Source organism: Colletes latitarsis, chromosome 14 (genome assembly GCF_051014445.1).
Source record: "Colletes latitarsis isolate SP2378_abdomen chromosome 14, iyColLati1, whole genome shotgun sequence".
NCBI lineage: Eukaryota > Metazoa > Arthropoda > Insecta > Hymenoptera > Colletidae > Colletes > Colletes latitarsis.
In genome coordinates, this window is record NC_135147.1 from 30183229 (window position 1) to 30205357 (window position 22129).

General features: G+C 46.8%; 3 protein-coding genes and 2 long non-coding RNA genes across 7 annotated transcripts; 3 read left to right on the plus strand and 2 right to left on the minus strand.

The window, feature by feature from the left end:
- The first annotated feature begins 215 nt into the window (after positions 1 to 215).
- Positions 216 to 1122, plus strand: Nd-13b (NADH dehydrogenase (ubiquinone) subunit ND-13B). The gene is made up of 3 exons (XM_076781402.1): positions 216 to 365; positions 541 to 702; positions 783 to 1122. The coding sequence occupies exons 1-3, from the start codon at positions 345 to 347 to the stop codon at positions 954 to 956; spliced, it is 357 nt and encodes a 118-aa protein (XP_076637517.1). The 5' UTR covers positions 216 to 344; the 3' UTR covers positions 957 to 1122.
- Positions 1123 to 1235: 113 nt separating this feature from the next.
- Positions 1236 to 18753, plus strand: LOC143349951 (uncharacterized). Of its 3 annotated transcripts, none has more exons than XM_076781633.1 (9): positions 1236 to 1877; positions 12389 to 12713; positions 12883 to 14153; positions 14372 to 14549; positions 14809 to 14967; positions 15193 to 16538; positions 16634 to 17059; positions 17129 to 17260; positions 18021 to 18753. In XM_076781633.1, the coding sequence occupies exons 2-9, from the start codon at positions 12447 to 12449 to the stop codon at positions 18205 to 18207; spliced, it is 3966 nt and encodes a 1321-aa protein (XP_076637748.1). In that variant the 5' UTR covers positions 1236 to 1877; positions 12389 to 12446; the 3' UTR covers positions 18208 to 18753. The 3 variants fall into 3 exon arrangements, with proteins under 3 accessions (XP_076637748.1, XP_076637751.1, XP_076637750.1); XM_076781636.1 differs by having other exon boundaries at positions 17527 to 18163; XM_076781635.1 differs by lacking the exon at positions 1236 to 1877 and adding an exon at positions 9601 to 9696.
- Positions 14377 to 14944, minus strand: LOC143349954 (uncharacterized). The gene is made up of 3 exons (XR_013081037.1): positions 14761 to 14944; positions 14621 to 14683; positions 14377 to 14547 (listed from the first exon to the last, which is right to left on the minus strand). It is a non-coding gene; the product is annotated as an uncharacterized LOC143349954 (long non-coding RNA).
- LOC143349953 (uncharacterized) lies at positions 16454 to 19034 on the minus strand. Its single transcript, XR_013081036.1, has 3 exons — positions 18898 to 19034; positions 16984 to 17226; positions 16454 to 16922 (listed from the first exon to the last, which is right to left on the minus strand). It is a non-coding gene; the product is annotated as an uncharacterized LOC143349953 (long non-coding RNA).
- Positions 18992 to 21200, plus strand: Trprs (Tryptophanyl-tRNA synthetase). Its single transcript, XM_076781637.1, has 3 exons — positions 18992 to 19659; positions 19826 to 20763; positions 20866 to 21200. The coding sequence occupies exons 1-3, from the start codon at positions 19536 to 19538 to the stop codon at positions 21031 to 21033; spliced, it is 1230 nt and encodes a 409-aa protein (XP_076637752.1). The 5' UTR covers positions 18992 to 19535; the 3' UTR covers positions 21034 to 21200.
- The last annotated feature ends 929 nt before the right edge of the window (positions 21201 to 22129 follow it).

Genomic DNA, 22129 nt, shown 5'->3' on the forward strand with positions numbered 1-22129 from the left:
CTTTCGGGTAAGTGACGAGCAATAGTAACGACAGAAGGTAAAAAAATAATCATCTTAAACGTAACGTTGAAATTGTTCTGTTATGAAAAGGACTAACTGAATTCGAGAGATACGAAGTAAGGTTATGTCGTTTCATGGTTGGAATTTAGGATACTAGCCAATCACGCGTAGGGACAACTTTTGCACCGGTTCGACACGAGTCCATCTAGGTAACTGTAATATAATTCAGTGTTACTGCTGCACAAGCATGGCTTATCGTGTTGTCGTAGACAGTTTTAGATGTAAATTTGTTTAAGGGTCGATCGCGTAATCGAGTTTCCTGCGATCGGATAATATTTTTGATCATGGCGACGGTATTAAAGAAGGTAAGTAATCCGCAGATGTTGACAAGACGATAAAAACGTTTGGTAACGCTAGATTTATCTCAACACTCGACTGTGATACGGAACATAACCAAGAACATTCTAATTTTTATCTTTCGTTCTTATTTTCTGATTTGACTTTGGCTTCTTTACATCCTAATGGTTGTTTTTGTTTCAGACGACAGGATTAACGGGAATTGCTGTATCGAAAAATCCGAAATGTGAACTAGATAAACTTTATAGAAGAATTTTAAAGGTTTTGTCAACTTTACCGCAAGAGTCAGCTTATAAGAGAAATACCGAGAAACTTATCCGAGATAAATGGGATATCGTTGAGCAGGTAGTTTACGAACTACGGAATATGGTAAATTTGGTAGATTTAAATCAAACATCTAATACGGGGTATCTACAACATTACAGAACAACGATGTGACTGCTATAGAAGAAAAGATAGGGTGCGGTCAACTGGAAGAAGTTATAATTCAAGCACAGAACGAATTGACTCTAGCAGAACAAATGTCAAAGTTTAGGCCATGGGAAAGGTTGATGGAAGAACCTCCGAAGCATCAGTGGACATGGCCTCCTCACAAATAATTTTAATTTTCTCACAGATACTCGAAGATAGTACTAAAGAAGCAAATTGTCGTTTGTTTAGACAATACCATAGATTAAAATATGCGTTGTAGTTTCTATCGTTTATTTATTTGTATCCGCTTAACGGTCTCCCTGATAATAAATAAATAGAGAGTTTGTTAATAGATTTTGCACGTTGGGTTTTAATTAATAAGTAGTCGAGCACGTTCGGTAGAAAAGAACGTTACATATTTATCGTTCGTACGAGAAATGATACTCTAATAGAGGCTGGTGCAAAAGGAATGTAGAGAGGAAAAAGTTTGCGGTGCAAAGGATAGAGAGGAAGGGAAAATGCGATGCGTTAGACGGTAGTGGGGAAGAGGGTAAGGTAGGTGAAGCTCGAGCGGAGGTAGGAGAACGGTTTTAACCAGGCTTTGGGGGTGGGGATTCGAGGGTCGGCGCTCAGTCCTGATTTCGCGTCGCGCTCGAGGATAGCGATTTGCTCCAACTGCACTTCTCTTCGAGACGTCGAACATTCGATAGATTGTGCCGTACCGCATTTTCAATTCTTCGCTCTCTTTTTCCTTCTCTTTCCTCTTTCTCCCCTTTTCGTTCTTTGCATCCTACCCGCTCGCTCATTTTCTCCGCTTCTTCCCTTTTTTTCTCCCCGATCTTTCTACACCGTTTCTCGTCCAACGTTCTTCTTTCTTTTGGCGCAAATCAAACGTCAAACGATACGTCGATTCCACGTTCGAGAGCACGAACGAAGGATACATCGAGCAGTCGCGGTTTCGTGTATTCGAAATTCGGTCCCGCGAACGTGCGTGTATCTCGAGTTTTTCGATAACTCGAAACAGTGGACGGTCGAACGATTTAAATGTGGGATGACTCGGTGAGAAGCGAAGAAAAGTGGAACAAGGAGCCCAGTGGAATCGACAATCGGTGTGTACAACGTTTGGTCTCTAAACATACTTTTACGTTTAGCTTCCGATCCGTCCGAGGACGGAAAACTTAACAGGCGCAAAGGTATCGGCGTTCAAGTTTGAAAAAACGATACCGCTCCGGTATCGATCGTTTAAAAATCGGACGGATCGTCTCGTGCTCGTATTATTATAACGAGTTTGAGTTTGTCCGGAAGTCGAGCACATATATCGTCGTATCGTAGATTCCGAGGCAGGAAACAATGCTCGCGGAAGAAAACGCGTTCTCGCGGGCGAAGACAATGCGCGTGATTTCGTTGAGCGCGACGAAACGAAAGCGGCTAAGATATATCGTCTGGGTAGAGAGACGGTCGGTACTCTGCGTAACGATTTACTCCCAATGTCCGTTAATAAAACGATAAGGTACGGGTAATATCGCAAAAACTCGGTTTCGCAATTACCGGTCAAAGGCACGAGAATTTATGGATCTCGAGATTTGGTCGATCGATCGAGAGCACCGTGGATCGCGAGCCGCCGACATTTGATTCTCGAACGAGATTCTTTTGTTCTCCCGCGCGATTTATCCGATCGTTTCGATGGCAAACGTTTCCTTTCGCGGGATACTAGTCTCGTAGAAAGCTGCCCGGTTGCCTTGTAGATCACGGCGCGGCGCGGTGCGGCGCGACGCGACGCGACGCGACGCGACGCGGTCGAAAAAATTATACCAAAAAGCAGAGAGTCGAAGAATGGTACATGTACGTATACGCGAGCGAAATCGGAAGAACGTTAACGCGCCGTGACGTTGCCCCGTTATGTATGTGCTCGGCGCTCGACGTCCCCGCTGCGACCACGAGCTTTGTTTACCACGACCGTAGGTGGATAAAATTAATTTCGAATAATAGACGATTGAAAAATTGAAACGTCTTATAGATGCAATCTATTTTAATGGACGATTCACGTTTACGTTTTGTTCAAATTTTCTGGTTCACGGTTGGCACAAGAAGATGGTTGGGGATCAACGACGGTGGGGGCTTTCGAAGCAAGTTTCGATCGGTCTTGGAACAAATCCGTAATCCGGCGGTGTAAAAGGCGAGGCTCTTTTCGCAAGGCCGAACATTATTATTTGAATGCGTCTGGTTGCGTAACGCGCGCATATTCTCGGCAGCAAAGAGCCGCGCAAGCGATTTTCTTCCCGTACGAGAGGCAGAGACAGAGAGAAAGTTCGTTGATTGCACGGTTCGAGGTCCCTCGAGAGTGTTTAGCGTACGCGGTATATTAGTTGGAGATAAGTTACCAAAGAGACGAGAGATTAGCGAAAAGCGACAAGGATTCAGACGTGTTTTCAACGAGTAGTCGAGCTTCTTTCCGCGTTCACGGCAGACTAGATTCCCGCGGTCCGTTTTCGCGTTTCATTTCTCGTAAAAGGCGTCGACGTCGCGTCGTTGTTACGAAGATCGATCGTCTTCGTTACGCAAATAACAATCTGTCTAGAGCGTTCGAAAGGTAAGGCGGTGTTCGAGAGCATATTGAATCGCGTTACTGAGAAATAAAGCGAGCGTGAACCATGGTCGGCTACGCGTAGGTATCGCGTTCGCTCGTTACGCGCGATCGAGCTTTCGCTCGTCGTTTTGTTTCTAATTAACGAGAAGGTATCTCACGGGTCGCTAGGAGACCGTCTTTCTCCTCCGGCTTCCCTGAGAACGCGGCTGCGGTTCCTCGCGATTCGCGCTCTTTCTTTTCTTGCTGGTCGCTCAATTTTGCCGGCCGCGTTTCTATCCTTTCGTCTGGTTTTCCGTCGTTGGACGGATCGAGAGGTCCCGTTAAATCACGGTCCTTTTTCAGAGTTTCTTTGGTTCACCCGTCGACCAACAAGGAGAGGACCAGGGTTTACTCACCCAGATTTCAACGACAAGCTTGTTATGGGATCCAAGGTCCGCGCGTATAAATTTCTTCGGACATTGAAAACGGATACGTATCGACTGCCAAAACAGGCTGACCGGATAACGAGTCGAACCACGGTTACTTGGCCGCGAGCATAAGAGCATAGTCGATTATCACTGTCGATGAAATCTATCTGTAACTGCGTCGTCGGTACGGTTTTGTTTCCACGAGAACCGATAGAACCGGCGCGACTCTTTAAGCGCTTTCTCTCCTTCGAACAAACAACCAGAGGAGAGAATGCCGAGCGACCTGGCTGGCACGTTCAGACCGCGAATTTCTCAAAGCTCCATCGTACACGATCGGGAAAAGCACTGTTTTCTCTCTCGTTTTCCTTCAACACTTTCTCCGGCGAGGATCCACGCGTATCACGGACATCCTATTTTCGAATATTTTAATTTCCGAAACTCTTGGAGTTTCTCGTCGTAAATACATCGGTAACGACCCAGCGTTGACGGTGTCCCAGTTGGTCTACAGGAGAAAGCAAAAGCTTAAAAACATGCAAATGGCTCGACAACGATCATGCTAATGGTCAATTTACGCCTGTAAATCAATCGAATACCCTCGAGTCGAGAAACCAGGCCGATTAATGCCTCGCGATGTCGTAACAAATCTACCTTCCTGGGTAGCCTTGACCGGCTAAAATACTCGAAAAGTATTACGTATAATGTGGTATCGGAGGTCTTCTCGATCCTCGCATATAAAATGAATGTTCCTATATCACCGAGATCGGAAGAAACGCGCGTCTGATCTGTCCGAGCCCCGGAAATCTTTCGCGAGGATGCGTTTCCCACGATAAGGAGCGCTAGACGAGCATCGGGACGCAAATTCCCGGCATCCAAGTCTCCTCCTTGTTCGGTGTTTGAATTTCCAGGCACCGTTACAACGATCGTTCGCATCGTTCTCTCTTTGCGCCGGGAACTTTCACTTTTCGTCGGCTCGCACTCTTTGTCCGTCAGCGTCGAGGACGTCTCATCGAGTTATCGGGCCGTTCGATCTACGCCGGTAGACGACCGCCTACGCGCGGGAACGATAGATCGAAGCTAGTAGCGGAGTAGCCAAAATGTCACTCGCGCCGAAGAACAGTTTGGAAACTCACGCGGATGTCTTTGGCGGCATGCAATAACCGTATTCGCGTGACACGTGCGGTCATCAAAGTGTTAACTCGGTCGACGAAAGACGTCCGCCTCGGCAGTTTAGAGGCGATTACGTTGCCGTCGAACATTACGCGCGACGACGTCGTACAATTTGTCGAATCACGCGACGGAGTTGCCGAAGGTAAACCGTTTGACCGGGCCTCGTTGCGAGTCGAAAGGGCACGCGGGAAAAAGCGCGGTTGAGAAACGTCCGATTCTACGTCGCCATCGAGGATCGTGCGCGCGGCCGCGTGCCGTACACCGGAAGTTCCGCAATAGACGTTGTTATGCTCCGCGAAAACGTATACGCGTATATCTCGACTCGCAACCCGTGTTTTCGGCGTATAGTTTATGCTACGAACGCATTTCCACCGCGTTTATTCAAATCTGAATTAAACTCGATTCTCATTACCGCGATTTATTTCAACAATGTTAATTTACTTCCTCCGCATAACCTGATTTTTATACACATCTCTCTCTCTGTTTCTCGGTCGTTTCATACTCGTTTACCTTCGCAGTAGTTACTCATAATGTATGCGAGCTGGGTAAATAGGATTTCTAGGCGATTGACGATGTTTGATCATCGTGCGAGGAATGCGTGGCCATTTTGACCCAGTTGTAGTCAATTTATTCGACCTTTCGAACAGATACGATTGTCTCGAACAGCTTTGCGCAACTATCGACGAATTTATGGAGTTATTCGAGGATACCGCCAAGTCGGACGATTCAGGTTACAGTCGGGTCTCGATTATTCGTAGTAGAACCGGTGGCGTAGTCGAGTATTTCAACATTTATCGGACACGCGTACGATTGAATACGATTCGGCTGCCGCGTCTCTTCGTCGTTCGTTGTTTCCTTTTAGACTCTAATCATCGTATACATGTGCCACGAACAACCCCGTTCTCCAACATCTGTTACGTTCCGTATCGAAAGATTTATAATCGTCCCGGAGAAGACGCTACATCGCAATTTTCATTCCCCGTAAACGCGTCGCTCCGACCTACTGTCCATTCAACCACACGCGCCCCAGACCTTTCGTCAAACTTTCGCCGGTTCTTTCGTACGACTATGTCCCGTCTCGCGTTTCGTACGACGCGGTATTTTCGAGGTCAGGTTTAAAAGCAGCCTACGGCTGCAATTTGCGTTATAAAGACGTAAAAAAAGGTACGCGGCTGTCGGACGGAAAATGCGCGCTCGCATGCGCATTCGAGTACGCGGACCGCGAGAAAAGAGCGCACTGGAATGGTGCTATCGCGGCTGTGATCAGTTCTGTGCGTTGCGATCCGCGGCCCATTGCACGAGCATCGAGTATCCAAACGACCGAACGCCATCTACCTCTACTTTGCGCCCAAACTTCCGTGCTCTTTTCCATTCTCGCATCGTTGCGTTTCTTCGTCTCTCTCTTCCCTGCAACCACCACCCTACTTGGCCAACACACAGACACATGGACACGCGCGAGCTCCACCACCACCACCGCCATTTGGTCTTTTCTCTTCCCTCCACCTTTCGCTCAATCACTCCTCGACCCTCGCCTCGCAGCTTTCCTTCCGCATACCAAAATTCCTGAGAAACTACGCTCGCCGATTTCTAATGGCGGAGCGCATCGCGCCGCGACACGATGCAACGATTCCAACCGAGGCCCGAGCGCACGCGCTCCCGCTACCACCGATCAATCTCCTTATTTCCGCTGCTCTTTATTCGCGTTTCCTCCGATCTCGTCGATCGTCCAAGGAGCGACGCTCGCTCGTGGCCGATCGATCCTCCTCGATAGAGTTCTAGGATCCAGCTAGCCTCGGCGCATGCGCACAGGTGCCGATCGAATGGGTGCGCCACACGATGCACTTGCGCGACTGCGCCTGACCCAAATGCCTCGCGAATAAAACTCATCCGTGCTCGTTCTTGACATCCTGCCTCCTCTCCTTCGTCTACCGCCCCTTCACCCAACGTTTATTCGTCTATTTATGTTGCACGATATTTACTTATGCATCGGTCGATCGTAAAAATACACGTAAAGACGAGGATCGTTTAGAGACCAAGGTAAAACGGAATCGATCGCACAGAGAATAATTATCCGAAATCGATTGATCGTTACTGACAAAAAGCCAGGAATGCACGGCAAAAACTAAAGGAATATGAATATCAACAGTACTTGCGTAATAATGGCTATGAAGGATGTAATAAGGAACTTCCAGATGGAAAGTGTACGTTCAGATTTAACCTGTTGCTGAACACGTGCGCGGGACGAAATCAACGAACGATGCATGCATGTATTTCCTAACTGGAACTTCCTTATTACATATATCTTTTTTAGCCACTATTATTATACAACTACCAAGGATATTATTCCTCTTCCTTGGACCAAAGTTTCTTTTCCTTTATCAAATAACAAAATTGCTCGATGTTTACGTTAATTTATTATCGTTCTCATCAAACTGGTTTACTTCCTTCGAATTTTCATTTTCGTTTACGATTGTCCGGAACTTTGGTCGACCTCGAAGAAGCTTGTTCGCGAGATTCCTCGTTTATCTTGACGAGTTTGTTGGTTGGAAAACTACGGCGAAAACTAGAGGATCGGGCCCGATCGACGTATGTCCGAAAACGGTGCTCCTCGAAGCGAAACGGAAAGGCCGCGGCGAGTTCCGATCCGTCGGCTCGAGAGAAACGATCGCGCGATGGCGTAACGGCGCGTACATTCTCGACAACCTCGAGCTCGATAAGTCCAACATTTTTTTGTCGACGTCGAGTCCTGGAACGCGAAGAATTCGCCTCGAGCCGAGGGAAAATTCGCTCGCAGGGTTTTACCAAGCAACCGGAACGTTTTCCTATTTATCCTCCGATTATTACGACTCCCTTCCCCCGAAGATTCGCGCTCCTCCAACCTTAGCCTTATAGGATCGTACAAAGAAGCGAAAGCCTCGTTAAAACCCAGAGGAGCCCTATCTAGATTTATTTTCTTCGAAATGAATTTCGGCGAATCATCGCGTCATCCACGCGGTGTTAGAAAAGAAGCATTTTACTCGATCGCGTCCGTATCGACTAGAGCCGGGCGTACTTGGAGAATTTCCTGAAAGTCGGTTGGAATGTGGTCGATGGCGCGTTACGAGGACAAGGGGACTTTTCACAGCCGAGTCGACTTTCCTCCGTGCTTTCCGATCGGAGGATCGAGCCCGAGCGATTCGCCGCACCGCGTCGGCTCGTTTAACGAAACGGATCGTTCTTGCGTAGACGAGTTCGAACAAGGCGGTCGAGGAGCAAGAGGAAATGAAAAAATCGGAATTCCGGTGCGGGCAAGAGACAAGAAGACCCAACGATTACAGGGCGGTTAAACGATAACCGGTTACGCGTTTCGCTCGTTCTCGTTCGCGGATAACGTTTAGCGCGTTTGCTTTTATCTTGTCCGGTTCGACCGTCGAAACTGGCCTCAAGAATCGATTGTCGAGATCGTTAACGTCAAGGACGACCGGAGGTGATCGATTCGCGAGGTCTCCGCGTCCCGTTTCCGGACCACTTCCGTGTTCCCCTCGCTGAATCCGTGAAATCGATCGCAGTCGATCCTCGTCCCCTTGTAATAGCGACGCGGAATGGGCTATTCAATTACGGCACACGTGAAAATTCGTACCATCTGGACCGTTACGGGAGAAATCGAGGCGAAGGTCCGGCGCGTAAGATCGATCCAAGATCGTGGAACTATTCCTAGTGCTCGTGTTCCGTGAAGCGGGCTTAACGATCCGCGACTAATCGCCGTACGAGCAAACGGACAACAGCCTGTGTCTGTCGACGCGCGCGAATGCAACCGTCCGGTATAGCGATCGTCGTTTCCCAGGATGTTTCTTTTTTCCAAACTCGACGACAACCTCGGGGCCTGACTCTAATATGCACGAACAATTGCCAAGATCGTCATCATATTCCGTTAATCATCCTTCCTGTATTCGATTCAGAATTACCTTGCAAGATTAGAAGGGTGCTACAAATCTAATAAATTACACCTTGATCGTAACAGTCCTAGTGCTAACTCGACATCTCCAAGATATAATTTCTCGTGCCTTTGGCTCTCATTCATACAACTGCTAGACTTTTCAACGATACGACTGCACACACTGGTTAGGACCACAACACAAATTTTTACGCTTGGCTGGTTAACATAGTGGCGATCCAACGCCTAGATATTGTAGGAAGTTTCCATTCGTGCAGTCGAGCGACCTCCAGCGCGCGTACGCTCCTAAGTGTCTCGTCTCTTGTTTGCATACTCCGTTCCTTTTCTCCGAAAACTCTTACAGCCGTCGGCGAATTACGGTCCGACGATTACGGCTGTCACGCTCCACCGCGGTCGCGATCGTACGCGACCGTTCGGAAGCAATTCCTCGTTCGAAGACCTCGGCGCGGCGTCCTCTCTTTACGCAACGCCGATCTCTAGAAACGTTCCGAGAGCTGGAATGTAGGCCGTAGAGATCGTCGGTGCGCGCGAGTCCGCGTCCTCCGACTGTTTGCATGAAAATTCATCGACGCGCGCCTAAGCGATCCTTCAACTCTTTCGTCTTCCATCTTTTCTTAAATTACCCTGAAAATGTCGAAAACTTTCCAACCATTATCGAGTTTTACATTCCGATAGAATGTTTATGGAGTCGGTTTCGATGAGCAAACCTGTCGTTTCGAAACTATTCGAACAACGTACAAAACGAACTTAAACGCGAGACCAGTGAAAGGATGCCGTTGCCAAAGAAGAAAAAGAAGAAGAGCAAAATCGAAAAGGAAGAATAAATCAACCGAGTACGTTTAAACGAGGCGTAGAAATCTATAAAACGTATACATATAGAGAGTTGCAATAGTGGACAGAGAAAAAGAAAAGAAGATGTATAAAAAGATTTAGACAAATCCTGACGATTAGAGCATTATCGGTACGCGGAGATAGATTGGAAAGTAGTAAATTGACTGTTTCCGGTTCGAAACGTTTCTGATATTTCCTTCCAATTTATCGATTTTCACCTTGTGACGTGCCCACGGCGTACTTTATTCTAATAATGAAAATCCGATTTACCAGTAATACGTTTATACGCGACGCGTTTCATCGTGTGAGTTGGCGTATGCAGAGATCCTTTTGCCAAACATTGCCAAAAGATATGCTGAGATCTTGAATTTCTCGAGGGTTTGCGTGGCCGCGAATCGAGCGGGTTCGTTGGTTTGCCAACTTTCGGATTCTTTACGGATTCCGGTGCGCGGAACCTCGTTAAACGAATTTCGGTCATCGATGCGCGCTCGGTGTCGAAAGCGAAGAGAGAACGGAGAGGAGAAGGCAAAAAAACAGGCTGAGAGGAGTCGCGTCTCGCCCGCTCTCACCGGATTTACCGGATCGGACTCGTCCGCGCCCCAGGAAGACTTTCTTTTTCGCACGAGGACCGCGACCTCGATCCGATTCGATTCGATCCGATCCGATCAGTCACACGTTTTTCTTCCTTTCTCGATTCACCTGTCCCTCGCCTCTTGGCGCAACGATACGCGGTAATGACACGGTACTTTTATCGAAAACCTATAAACGCAAGGAAACTTGTACGTTTGAATCTCCGAACAATTTCTATCGGACGCGAATAGTGCGGTGCGGTGTTTCGGGAAGACGATACCAAATCGCGATAGTTACATGTGCGAGCGATCGATAGTAAACGAGATCTTATTATCTTCCAGATAACGACAGGAAAGTTTATTTCGCATCGTCTCTCGAATCAGATTCAATTAAAACTATACTGCCCGTAATATATCCACGTAGGAGATTCTATTATCCCACCGCGCGAGATAGATCAGCATTCCTACATGCTACCATTCGTAGCGAGAACGGATAAAATTGTATGGGAAGATAAATAAGGTTTCAACACGCGATTCTCGTTAATGGCGTGTACACGAAATCGTTGTACTTCTCTTGGCATATTTCGGTGAATATACGTGTTGTGACTCGGCAACAAAGAATTCGTGGACCCTGTACCGTGCTCGTAAACGCGATCGAGAATCGCATAAACGTTCGCTGGCATCGCGGTTTAACGATTCGATCGGATCGCGTGCGAGATCCGATTCTTCGTTTGAAAGTTCGTTGCGTAGATTAAATAGGAAGCGTGTGTGATATTCTTCCTACGAGCCACCAAAAAAAAAAAAAAAACGATGAAACGTAAGGACGATACGCTCTCAAGCATCTTGGTACATGTTCGAGCAACTTTCTCTTCGACTTTACGCAACGTCCCGTTTTACGTTTTCAGTGGATCGACCGGCCGTTTCGTAGACGTTCGCGGGCAAATTTTAAAATAACGTTGAAGAATATACGCGTAAAGTGGCGAAAAGATTCATCAAACTTTTATGCTGTAAAAAAATTGTCAAGTATCGGTTCTCGTTTTGCCATTTTACACGAGTCTACGCAAAAGAATCGTACAGAGCTTCCACGAGATTCGAACAATTCCTGGAGAAATGGAAAGGGTAAATAAAACGAAACGTCTCCAGGCCCGTGTTCGGATGCAAGGATGCAAATACGGTTTTTTGTGAATTATACACTCTGCGTAATTATTCCATTTCGGTAAGATTCCTCGTCGAATCGGCGATACGCGAGAGAGCCTCGATCGGGCTTGACGCGGGTTCGTCGATGCGTGATCTACCGCGTCGGATCGTCGCGATCCGGTCTGGGTCGTTCGTCGATTTATCGCGTCTCTCGAACCAATTCGAAACCGTTAGGCAAAACCCGTTATCGCTGGTATCTCGGTAGCCTGCCGCTTCGCTTCGCTTCGACGGACGAGAGCCAACAGGGAACCGAAACGGGCCTGTTCGATCTCGTACGTCCGAAGAAATTGGGCTCCGTTTTCCGCTACCGATCGAAACGCCGCGAACAATCGTACTCTCTCGACTGTGTAAACGTCGTCGTCTTCCTCTTTCTTGTCTTTCTACTCCCGGGGACAGTCGTCCTCCCGTCCCGTCTTTCCTTTCTCGTTACTCGACACCTTTTCTCCGTCATCCTCGGCTGCTCAGCGCGAACATCCGTCGCCTCTGCTTCGAACGGGCCGCGAAATTTCCCGCGCGTCTGACTCACTGCACTCGTCCTACTCGACGACCACCGGTTCTCGGCCAGGAATGGTCATAATTCTCCTACAACTGACGAGTCTCGAACGATTCTTTTTTTTTTAAACGACACGTTACGATCGGTTTACGGTGAAAATACGGTATTCCTCGCCGTTGGCACTTTTATAAGAAACGTGTCCTTCTTCGACGTTAATTAGTTTCCGACGTGCTTTGATTATCTTTGTCAAGTGGACTCTCGACTCCAACAGAATTCCATTATTTTACTTAACGTTGATATTTATATACCAAAAAATGTTTAATGTGGGGACCACCGGGTGGTCAAAGGGTTTTACGCAGCAGCCCCGGTAATTCACTTAAGAGTTAAACGAGGAGAAAGAATCGAAAGGTTGACAGAGAGTTTCCGTTGCGACAGATGCACGATGGCGGACGGGTGGCGTTTCTCGTGAGGCGGCAACGCGAAGGACGGGAGGATGGGCAACAATGGGAGCAATTCGCGGGACGAACAGGCCGCGTCCATGTGTTCGCCGGGTTCGGAAGCGAGCCGCGGGTGGTCGCAATCCTTTCCTCGGGAGCTCGCGAGGCATCGGTCGCAGCAGCCCACGGCGGCACGGAAGGTCCTTCCCGAGCCATCCAATCAGAGACTGCGTGCCACCGACAACGGGAGCATCATTCATAACGGAGGGACCATAAGCGGCCGCAGACCACCGACGTTTGCGTCCTCGCGCGACCTCGGCAAGGTACCCGTACTCGTTCGATCCGCATTCTCTTGAAATTTCATTATTTTCCGCCGCGGGGCTCAATTATCGTACATAGTACAATACAGTAATATATTATGTTTCATAAATGTATCCCTATAGAAGAGAAAGTTGTTTAATCCGTTTACCAACGAAGAAAGCAATGTTTCAGCACGAGGGTCCGTTCCGAGGTAGGAGCACCTCGGCGTCGAACGTCGCCGAGCCGCGATCCAGGAGGATCGAGCGACACTGTCGACGTTACCAGAGCGACGCCAGCCAGCAGGAGATCGCCGCGGAGCTGAAGAGGTTCGGCAGCGAGCCCGATCTCCGCTACTCTCCCGACGTCGGTGCATCGTTCCAGGATCATCGACAGATCGCCGACGGAGAAGACGGACGGTCGTCCAACTGCCGTCGCGTCGACAGGGACGCCAAGGATCGCGTCGAGAGCAGATACAAGGCTAGAAAGAAGTACAAAGCACCGGCTCCGCCGACGCTGCTCGAGCTGACCGGCGACGATCCTCGATGCGCGAGGGACCTCGACGCTCGATGTCGATTCGAGAGGGAGGTACAGCCGCCGCCGCCGCGACGCTCTCGCCTGTTCAAGACAAGAGCGGAGAGCAAGAAGGCTCAGGTCAGCTGGCAGCTGTCGGGATTGAACCGTGCGTTCGATCGCGAACGAGTACGAGGAGGACGGGAATCGAGCGAGGATCCTCGTCGCGTGGACGAGCATCGACAACGGCCAAAGCAGATCGACGGGAAGAACACGCTTCAGAGGAGCATGAGTAGCCCAGAGTTTCAGGCTGAGCTGATCCAAGTCGCGAGAAGAGTACGCGACAAGCTCGATTTCACAGGCACCGCGAACGCCAGCGAATCGACGACCGAGTTTCGATCGTTGGATCGTCGATTGGACGTCTCGGTGGGCTGTGAAGGAGATCGTGTATTTCGAGAGAAGAGTCCCGATGGACGCGAGAGTCGCGACGCCAACGAGCCTCTGTCCCCGAAGAGCACGAGTCGAGGCAAGCGACCGGAGGAAACGAAACCGGTGTCCAGTCTCGATCGAGACGAGGCCAGGAAACCGTTGCGGGAGAGGATCGAACGGAAGGCGGCGGACCGTCGCCGACGAGCCAACGAAGGCGCGAAACACGGCAAGCGCGTCGAGGTAACGGTCGGTGTGGCGGATCGGCCGCGTGCCGCGAAAGATGCTCGCGAGACCAGAGGCTGGCCCGTCGGAAGACCGAGCACGCCGGAAACGCTCGGTCAGCGGAAAACCGGGGACAAGGAGAACTCGGATCCCAGCTGGTGGAACGGCGATAAGGCCAACGACAGACGCAAGCAATCCAACGACGAGAAATGGCCCGCTCCGGACAAACCGGAAACTAAAAATGGACCTGCTCTCTCCGAGGAAGCGAAAACCCTGGAGGAACATCGACGGGAGGACGACCAGTGAGTTTATTTGTTCTTTGGTACTTTCTTTTACTTTCCGAACCCTCAATCTCAACTGAATTATTTCACTTAACGTTGATTTTTACCGAATTGTTCAATGGAAATCAATAATTTTAGAGATATAGCCTTTACCTGTCGAGTCCCTCCTGTATTTCGTCATTACTGACTAGGAATACTCAGTTTTCTACGCGATTACAGTTCATTTTGATCCTCTGTAGGTTCGCTTTGTCGACACACCCAGCTCCAAAGACGTTCTATTTCGGCATGAACGAGATTCTGACCAGCGAATCTCGCGACGGCTCTCATCACCGAAAACAGGAAACGCGGGCCAAGTTCCGGGATCTGGAAGACGGTAGATCTTCCGTGGACACGGCCGACGATACGGACGACAACTCTGTGAGCCAGGAATCTTTTATTAATTTCGTTCGTTTGGATAATCGAAGCAGAAATATATGACTCAAACATACATGTATATGTATTCCATGCGTCCTGAACGATAAAACGATATTTTTATATATCTATGCCTAGAACTATAATAAAAAACAGTTGAATGTCATAAAAAAGAAATGTTTGTATAATAATAGGAATAATTTGTAAATCGATGTACCGGATAACTTTTATACCACCGTAGCAAGAAATCTCTGCTATTTTACAGGGGCGAAACGTAGTAGAAGACATCTCGCTGAAATTGCGACCAACCTTGCCAAAAAAGCAGCTAGAAATCCCACGATTTTCGCCGTCCGCAGCGTGGAGATTACTATCTGCTCTGGAAGCGCCAGGACCGAGTATGAGCACCGCCAGCGAAGAAATACCGGTTCGTAAAACGCTAATAAACCATTTCGTACCTCGTGCTCGCTCTATTATTAAAATCACACTGTAGGTCCTTCCGGTACACGCTTCCTTCTGAAATTCGCCGATCTCAGAACCATTCCGTTCTACTGGCCTACAAAAACAATCGATACAATCAAATCGAATATAAAGTATCGTAAAATCTAATGGTAATTAATAACGGTAATAGTTTGCCTCGATCGCGTTCCAGGTGATGTTCGAGGAACGCATAGAGCGTCTCTCGAGGCCACCGCCGCCCCCGCCGCCTTTGCTCGCGCTGGGTCCTAGGAGTCTGCACGACAAGTCCGGCGATTCCGGGATATCCGGGGACGCCGGGGCACCGAACGAGGATTCCTTGGACGTGAGCACCATCAATCGAATAAAGACGCCGGCAACGAGACCGACGTGGACGCCGCAGCAGGACCTGGGCGAGGAATCGAGCAGCGACGCTGGCGTGGACTCGCCGCCGCCTCTGGCAACTCCTCTCAAATATCCTCCCAGAGCGCACGTCTTCTCCCTCTCGTTGCCTCGCGAGGACTCCAGGTCGTACCTCTGCGCCCCCGAGACCAAGCCCAGAGAGGTGTCCGCGTTCAATTCCCTGAAAAAGCTCAAGAGATCGGTGTCCGGAGCATTCGGTATCGGCAGCCACGACCTCCACAGGAAGTCGGCGCCCGACGTCCTCGACGACAACTGGTTCCTGTCGACGAGCGCGCCCACCTCGTTGCAGCACAACCAGGTCGTCGAGGTGACGCGGGTCTCGACGTCCGTGTGGAGGCCGTTCGTGCCTCGCGACGATCCCGAGGAGAACGTCGACGACGACGAGGAAGAGGAGGACGAGGAAGAGGAGGACGAGGATATAGCGGAGGACGAGGACGCTGAAGGCGACGACGAGGTGGACGACGACGCTGGCGACGAGCTGGTGTCCGAAGGCAAAGTCAACGACTTCCCCGTGGTCATGAAGCCTCCGTCTTTCTCGTACCTGACGCCCGGCGGTCACGTCATGTATCTGCCGGAGTCGAACGAAGCGGAACACCGGGTGCTGAGCCTCAACGGACGGAAAATCGCCACCGGCGAGGAGGCGACGATTCGCGAGAAGACCGGAAACTCGAAGGATCGCGCGGTCACGGCGAAACGACGCTCCAAGAATTCAAGGTCGTGCGTGGGCGGGGTCGCGAGCTCGAGAGCCGTCGGCGAGCGCTCGAGCTTCGTCGAATCGTACGAGAACAACGGCGAGGCGAAGCAAAGAAGACGACAGTCGTCGTCCTGCGAGCGAGAATCGAACGGAGAACCATCCGTCGAGTCCGCGGAGAGGAAACCTCAACCAAAGAGCAAGTCCAAGAGCAGACGGTTCACCTTCCAGTCGACGGTCAGACAGATCGAGAGGCGCAGGTTGGCCGAGAAATTGTCCAGGGAGGCAGAGGCGAAGGAACGGCAGAGGAAAGGCGAACTCGAAGCCATGCGGAAGGTCGAGGAGGAGTTTCAACGGAAACGCGCCAAGGAGAAGGCCAACATCAGGCAACAGTTGCGGCTGTTCAAGGAAATGGAAGAGAATTTCAAGTAAGTCGAGAACACGAACACGAACACGAGCACGGCCACGGCCTAAGACTATCGAGCGTTCCAACACGGAACATTTTCTATTAATTTTTTTGCAGCAACATGCCGGCCGTCGAATGGGATGGTTCGCAGTTGTCTCGCGCGGAACCCGACGGAGCACCATCTTCCACGGCTTCGTCGCCGACCTGGTTGCCAGCTGAAAAATCGGCGACCACGGCTGCTAAGAACTTGGACGCGAGCAGCGAATTTCATCGACAACGAGAGCCTGGCTCTGGTTCGGGTTCCGGTTCGGGTTCGGGTTCAGCCTCCGACTCCAAGCACCGTCGCGGCGAACAAACCAGCTATCGACCCAAATACTACGACTGGGCCCCGGATACCTCGTCGAACCTAGAATACAAACAAACTACCGTTCATCCAAAGATCGTTTGCGATATCCCTAAAAGTTCACCTGTATTCGTGGACGTAAACGTTCATTCTGCCAAGCCTGTAACGTCCAACTCCACCCCCAGGTCCGACAATTACAGGCAAGTACCTTCGATCTTCGAGAAAACTCTGATTTCGAGAGGTGACCGTGTAATCGTTTCGTCCTGCAGGAAAGATTTCGCGCACGGTGCGATGATAGGTAGATCCTCCTTCGCGAGTAGCGACAGCGAATTCTCGCAGCCAAACACCAGGCCACATTCCAGGGAAACTGGAATAAAAAGCAAACCGCATCATCGATCTAGGTACGTTAAACGATAGCGTGTACCAGCCTCCATTTCTGCTTCAGTCGACAAAGTAGTTTTCCTATCCTTGTGTGCTACATCCTTCCACCTATCGTATACGATCGTTTGCTACCTTCAATTAAACGAACCTCTGTCAAAGTTTTCATTTCTGGCTATTTTCTGCATGAAAAGCGATCGCGTTTCCTCGATACGATCCGCGCGCGATCCCCAAACCGTTTCGTTTCCGATTACTAATCGTTGGCTTTTTCGTTTTTCGTTTCACGCAGGTTTTAAGGTGGGCATGATATACATATGTATTACGCGTAGTCTTAACGCCTCTAGTCATCTAACAACGCTTCGCTAAAGCTAAGCCAGGTAACGCTTCTAATTGCGCATGGATCCGTGAGACTCTAGCAAAAGTACCATATAAACGAATGCTCGGAATGCGTATCGAATCGACCTGTTTTCTCAAAACTACTTATATCGATGTAAAGTTTTCCAAAACTCGGTCGAATCCTGACGGAAACGGTTCACGCGCGATTCACGGTTCGATTTTAGTCCAGAGAAAAATTACCATGAAAATACAGAGACGCGTAAACCGTTAGATACACGTTATTCGCGCGACGAATCTCGAAACTTGCTTTTTAATAGACACAATAGCGGCTAGAATAAGATTTATTGAAACACCGATTCGTCGAGCAGTGAACTCTTTCTGGCGATTCGAAACGCGACGAGATAACGGAAATAAACGAACGCAAACAAACGAGCAAACGTTGAGCAGGTCGGCTAGTCCGGAACGAAGCGACGATGCTGCAACCTCGGAAGAGGAAACACCGGTGGAACCAGCGAAACGGCCGAGGAATCCTACGCATGATTTCATATTAAACGGAGTGCAACCATTCACGAAAAAGAAGACTTATCGACCGATTGCTTTCAATCCTCAACCGCCTCCGCCCATTCCGAGTTAATCGTCCCGAACATTTCGATTGTACGCGTTGCTGCTGTTCGTACTACGTTCGAAGCGTTGTTTACGATCGTCGTACTTTTAGGAAAGTTTCGAGGAAACACGAAAATCGAACGTCGATGAAAAAATACTTAACGCGAGGGCGTAAATTATCTCGTAATTGCACACATCGAGTAGGTTGTACGCGTTAAAGTTAAATCTCAGAGATTCTATCTTGCAATAGTAAATCGCACCGACGATTGCGAGCCTATTTTCTTTCGCATACACACATCTATACAGACGCGCACACAGATACACGCACACACACACACATATGTAATATAAGTCAATAAAACATTACCTTGTTAAAATGTATTCTGTTATTTTTATCAACGAATATCAACCGCGATAGATACGAGCTAAATTCAACTTGGGAGGCTACAAATCAAACAGAAAGCTCGAGAAACAATCATCTAGAATCTTTTTACCATTTCGACATCGAGTCCAGCGTTAATGATATTCATAATGGAATAAGAATACAGCGCTAAATATGGCAGAAATTACGATTTGAATCTAGTAAAGAAGCTAATATTCGGTCGAAAATAAATGTAATTATAAGATAAACGTGATACGCTTTCACCACAAACCAGGTACATATACGAGTAGACAGACAGCTTATGGACTGAAAGTGGCCCAATCTGACTGCCATACCGACCTGAAAATTCCGAGGTGATTTTAGCGTCCTCTTCTCATGGGTGGCGGTAACTTGACAAACTATTCACTGAATTAGTATCGATGGACCGATGGCGATGCGACGCGATGCTGAACCGTGCAGCGGATCTTGGGATCGAACCTACTGCCCTTGCTAACTCGATCTCGATAGGAAAACGGATGCCGTGCCCCTGAATCGAGGTCTCCATTTCTCCAACGCACCCCGCCGGGAGCCCAAAGGACTCGACTTTGGCTGTCGAATTTCAGTTGTTCAAGAGCGGGAAGGTAAATGCGAGCCTTTCTCTTTGCGACTTCCACGAAGCGGTCCGACATTACTTCGGGCAGCTTCGGTAAATCGAGAAAGAGGGCATGTGTCAGTTTGCCTTTGTCGACTTTCCGAAACTCTACGAGCTCACGTACGCGTGATCTGGCATAGTGTGAGTAGTACACCCGGTGCTCAATCTGACATCTCTGAAGGAAAGTAGGAAACCACAATCCACAATTGGCTCCTCAAGCCGCCAATTCGTCATCACTGATCTCCCTGGCCTAAGGCAATAGCATGGTAGCATATGACATACGTTCCTCGTACAAGTACTTATTTAATTGTATTTATAAATTGAACAAAATAAAAAATAACGAAAAATGACGGCAGAGAGAATAGAAATTGGCGCGCTAACATTAAACGGAACAACGGATGAGGATGTTGTAACGCCCTGGGACGTTACATCTACAAACGAAACTGGAATTGATTACGATAAACTGATTAGTGAGTTCTACAAAGATAATATTTTATAAAGAATGCTTTAAGAATTAGAAATATTTTTGTTATATTAACAAAAATAACTATTATTTTATTATGTTGATCTCATGTAGGTTATAATGTTTTTCAAAAGGCGGAAATTTACGTGACCAATTCCTCTTTATTATTATAGGGAAATTCGGAAGTTCAAAAATCGATGAAGAACTATTATCCAGGTTTGAGAAAATCACTGGCCAAAAACCTCATCATTTCCTTAAAAGAGGAATATTTTTTTCTCATCGAGACATGCATACTATTTTAAATTTGTACGAACAAGGAAAACCTTTTTACCTTTACACCGGTAGAGGACCCAGTTCAGATTCCATGCACTTGGGCCATCTTATACCATTTATGTTTTGTAAATGGTTACAAGATGTATTTCAAGTTCCATTAGTCGTACAATTGACAGACGATGAAAAAGCAATATGGAAAAATATAAAGATTGAAGATGCAATCAAGCTGGCCTATAATAATGCAAAAGACATTATTGCCCTTGGTTTCAAGCCAGATAAAACTTTTATCTTCTCCAATTTAGAACATATTGGAAATAATCCTGCATTCTATCAAAATGTAATTAGGATACAAAGATGTGTTACGTTCAACCAAGTGAAAGGTATATTTGGATTTGGAGATAGCGATCCAATTGGAAAAATTGCATTTCCACCTACTCAAGCTGCACCAGCAATTTCTGGAACTTTTCCTTTTATTTTTAAGAATGCAAAAGTTCATTGTTTGATTCCATGTGCCATTGATCAAGATCCTTATTTTCGAATGACAAGGGACGTTGCACCAAAGATTGGCTATCCAAAACCAGCTTTACTACATTCTATATTCTTCCCAGCCCTGCAGGGCTCTAAAACAAAAATGTCTGCTAGCAATGACAACACTGCAATATTCTTGACAGATACAGCCAAACAAATAAAAACTAAAGTTAACAAACATGCATTCTCAGGAGGACAGGCCACTGTTGAAGAACATAGACAACTAGGAGGCAATTGTGAAATTGATATATCGTATCAATGGTTAAGATTCTTTCTAGAAGATGATGAAAAATTAGAACAACTTAGAAAGGTAAGTTTAAATAAAAATAAAAATTTAGTTTCTTTTATATATATATATACAAACAAGTGTGCATAAAAAATATATAGAAACATGATCAATCGTAATTTTCAGGGTTATACTAGTGGAGAAATTTTAACAGGAGAACTTAAGAAAGAATTGATAGATATTTTGCAACCTCTGGTAGCTGCGCATCAAGCAACTAGAAGTAAACTAACGGATGACACAGTCAGAGAGTATATGATTCCTAGGGATCTTGGTTTTATAACAAAAGTAAAATAATTGCACAAAAATTACTCTTTATGTATATAAAGCACATTTCCAGAAAAACTCCCTTCTCATGAGTTTATTTAATTTTATTTATTTTAGAAATATAAAAAGTAATTGATTTGTTAAAAAATTTATTTTCCGAAATGCGATAATGATAGATTAAACTGCTTTTTTAAAAATGATGTATTTCATAATTATATCTACAGTCCTTCCTATTTAAATATACATGGAGGTATAACATATATTTTCAAAAGAAACTTTAAAAAATACGTTATTAATTCTCCATGAAAGTAGTCCAATATTTTTGTTATATTAATTACCTAAAGAAAACATGGAGAGAGCATTTTAAAATTATCTGGCTAAATCAGTTTTAATTTATCAAATAAGATATCTTGTTATTTCTGATTCAATTATGGCTATTTAGAATATGACTTGACAGGAATGTATTAAAATCATCAACTTTATGAAAAATCTATTTTAAATTCTTACAATCCGTTATAAAAATAAAAATAAAGTATTTATCTCGTCCATTAATTGTATCATTTTTTTTTTTCGCGAAACGGAACAGCAGATTAATGTGGACGTTTATTAACCGCAATTTTTCTTATCAAAATATAAAATGAGCATGTCAGCATTTCATAAAAATAATATTTAAAATGTTTTCCAAACAATTACGCTAAAGGAAATCTAACTAGATAATCTGTGCATGAATCAGAATTACATAAAACGGGGAAACAATGTTCGTCAAAATACTATCGCTTATCGAGAAATAATATATTTTTTTGTACTGTTTATAAATGTTAAGTAATTTTACATGCATTACGTATAAAACAATTAATATTATTATAAAAAATAATTTTTTTTATAACTAGAATTCAATATTATAGTTGGATCGATTAAGAACTCATAAAAATAAATCTCGAGGATGTAAGCACGAGTCACAGAAATTCGAAATTCAAACTAACTGAATTTGCTGACCGTAGCAATACCGATAAACGCAGTAATCAGTGACAGTACAATTTATCATCAACAAGAACTTGGTGTTTTTGTTTATACGCGTCTTCGAGAGAGTTAATTCCAGTATCGCGCGTGAGTTAATTTTACTTCA

Bases quoted from the DNA above. Each gene is read 5' to 3' on its own strand.
- Trprs (XM_076781637.1), top strand. From the start codon at position 19,536: ATGACGGCAGAGAGAATAGAAATTGGCGCGCTAACATTAAACGGAACA. The intron at 19,660-19,825 runs GTGAGTTCTACA...TTATTATTATAG, and splicing joins TGATTACGATAAACTGATTA to GGAAATTCGGAAGTTCAAAA. The intron at 20,764-20,865 runs GTAAGTTTAAAT...CGTAATTTTCAG, and splicing joins AATTAGAACAACTTAGAAAG to GGTTATACTAGTGGAGAAAT.
- LOC143349951 (XM_076781633.1), top strand. From the start codon at position 12,447: ATGGGCAACAATGGGAGCAATTCGCGGGACGAACAGGCCGCGTCCATG. The intron at 16,539-16,633 runs GTAAGTCGAGAA...ATTTTTTTGCAG, and splicing joins GAAATGGAAGAGAATTTCAA to CAACATGCCGGCCGTCGAAT. The intron at 17,261-18,020 runs GTACGTTAAACG...AACGTTGAGCAG, and splicing joins AAACCGCATCATCGATCTAG to GTCGGCTAGTCCGGAACGAA.
- Nd-13b (XM_076781402.1), top strand. From the start codon at position 345: ATGGCGACGGTATTAAAGAAG. The intron at 366-540 runs GTAAGTAATCCG...TTTTTGTTTCAG, and splicing joins TGGCGACGGTATTAAAGAAG to ACGACAGGATTAACGGGAAT. The intron at 703-782 runs GTAGTTTACGAA...ACAACATTACAG, and splicing joins AATGGGATATCGTTGAGCAG to AACAACGATGTGACTGCTAT.